This window comes from Carassius auratus, chromosome 12 (assembly GCF_003368295.1).
Source record: "Carassius auratus strain Wakin chromosome 12, ASM336829v1, whole genome shotgun sequence".
Taxonomy (NCBI): Eukaryota; Metazoa; Chordata; class Actinopteri; order Cypriniformes; family Cyprinidae; genus Carassius; species Carassius auratus.
Genome location: NC_039254.1, coordinates 1581728 through 1584227, shown reverse-complemented (window position 1 = coordinate 1584227; position 2500 = coordinate 1581728). Strand labels below are relative to the sequence as shown.

Sequence of the window (2500 nt, the reverse complement as noted above, 5' to 3'; positions counted from 1 at the left end):
ATCGATATAGGAATTCTTCAGGAGGTAGTCTGTCAGAAAATCTCACACGCACACACATACACAGATCAAAGCACATCAACTGGTCGCTGAGGTTCCTCAGGGTTCAGTTCTGGGACCCCTCCTCTTCTTCATATACACTACATCATAGGGCTGCACAATAAATTGCATGTGATATTTAATGTGCACCTTGTCTGTAAACCAGCTCTGTAATCAGCAGTAAATCTCCATCACCTGCGAGCTTTCACATGGAGCAGCATTTACTACACAGAGCTATTGTTATCTGACTAGCTGCACAAAACATGTGCAAAATATGATCATGGTTTTGCGCAGATTGTCAGTGAACTAATTTTATTATAGTAAAAATGTATTCTATTTCAAGTAACAGAAGTGTTTTCATGGTTACGTCACATTTCTGTTACATGGTTTCTGTGTATTTCTGTCCCCCTGCATTAGTTCCTTGTTAATCTGTTTCCTTGGTAATTCATTAGTCTCTTTGGTTGTTAATTAGCCCCACACCTGTTCTGTTTCTTCCTTATTGTGTTCTCCTCTGTATATAAGCCCTCAGTTCTCTGTCTGGTGTTGGTTTGCAGTGTTGTGGATTTACGTTTGGATTACTCCTTGAATTTGCATTAAATACTCTCTTGAACTTTACTCCTTCGTTGTGTGCTTGACTGGACAGCCAACACGTTACAGTTTGAAGTTTTAATTTAATATACTAACCCTCTTTCACATCTGTATGACTTTCTTATGTTGAACACTAAAGAAGACTTTTTTTTTTCAACCATACAATGAAAGTCAGTGCTGTCCAATATTGAGTTCCCCGCATTCTTTAAAATTGATCTTTAGTGTTTCAGTCATACAATCAGTCATAGAGGTCTGAATGAGTGAATGATGGCAGAATGATCATTTATAGCTCTTCTGGACCCGTGACTCATTCTGAGACTCGCGGCAGAATCTGGGTCAGTTTCACACGCCTGTCGCTCTGAAGTCTGCTCCGAGCTGATCATTCCTGCTCTCGCCCGTCATTCTGTTTTCATCGAGGGCAGCGGAAAAAGAAAGAGTGAATTCTGTGCAAAGTGGATCCAGATGAGGCAGCGATGGAGCTGATCTGAGTAATAACAGACTGGCAGCGCTTCTTATGAAACCCACTGAAGGAGAAGAGCTGATCTTACCTGGATGTTGAGCCGACCCCTGTGCGGCCCCAGACCGTAGTGTCTCATGCTGGAGGCGTGGAGCTGAAAGTCATCGATCTTCAGCGTCTCCAGACCCAGCGGAGGACAGTCTGTCCGGAGAGAAGAGCTTCAATGAGGAATCTGAGCTGATGATCAGAGCAGCTCCGAGCCAGAGACAATGCCATAACATCTGTTTGTTCAAGAGACCTGATGTCAGCTTCTGAATAAGCCAATCATCTGAGTTTGGGGCGGGGCTATCTATCTGATTCACCAATGACAGAGGGAGGACTGTTCAAGAAACTTGTCTGGAAACAGTCACTATTCTCACAGAAATGACTTCAGACTGTTTCAGATGAGTTATATTAAACCTAAAGCCTTTCCAAATATTCCACCTCCAGAGATTCACAGCCATTAAACAATGGATTCAATTGAGATCACAGATGCTCCGATCTCTGGTTAAACAAACTTGAACGACTAACCTGACTGGAAAACCATTTCAGACTAAAACATCAGGACAGATGCTTCTACACAAACTGAGGAAAGGCTGGTACTACGATGTACCCACATATAATATTGGCGCTGATATATCCATATCTGAATTTTTTACTCTATAATATCTGCATCATGCCACAAATGACATGAGGTCACAACTGCTTTGAATCCAGAATCAACACAAGAATGCTCACAAACTCTCTGTTTCTGTGTCACATGTGCTCATAATGTCTCTCCAGGGAACTGAATCTTGAGCTTGAATAAAAACCACTGTAGGGATGAGAACATGCTCATCTCCTCATGATGACACACATCTGCAGCTCTGAAGACTCTCAGGAGGAGAATCAAACACAGCCCTTACTGTTACTAAAGACACACTGACACACACACACTCACACACACACACTCGCGCACACACGCACACGCACACACACACGCACACACACACACACACGCGCACTCACACACACGTGCACGCACACACACGCGCACGCACACACACGCGCACACACACACACGCGCGCACACACACACAGGCTCACACACACACGCACGCACACACACACTCTCAAGCATGTGGCTGTCATGTGAAGCCTCTGATCAGTCCAGACAGATGAAGTGTGTTCATGAACATTAGTTTACCTGAGTGTACGGTCTCATCTTATCTGCTTGTCTTATAGTTCTGGTTACTAAACTGCCCCAATTCCCAATCATATCTGGCACGCAGATAAATAAACACAAATCATGTTTAATAATCACTCGTGAATGGACTCACCGCTGCTCTCAGAGATCAGAGCGTCCCCGCCACTGCTGCCTTTCACTGCTTTCTTGTTCTT

General features: G+C 43.9%; 1 protein-coding gene across 2 annotated transcripts in view; it reads right to left on the bottom strand.

The window, feature by feature from the left end:
- LOC113111417 (inactive carboxypeptidase-like protein X2) overlaps positions 1–2500 on the bottom strand; it is a 20247-nt gene that overhangs the window by 11123 nt on the left and 6624 nt on the right. For both annotated transcript variants that reach the window (XM_026276084.1, XM_026276085.1), the window contains exons 3-4: positions 2440–2500; positions 1173–1282 (exon numbers count right to left, since the gene is read on the bottom strand). The exon at positions 2440–2500 is cut by the window's right edge and continues 26 nt beyond it. In XM_026276084.1, coding sequence (XP_026131869.1) covers positions 1173–1282; positions 2440–2500 — 171 coding nt within the window. The remainder of the gene's footprint in view (positions 1–1172; positions 1283–2439) is intronic.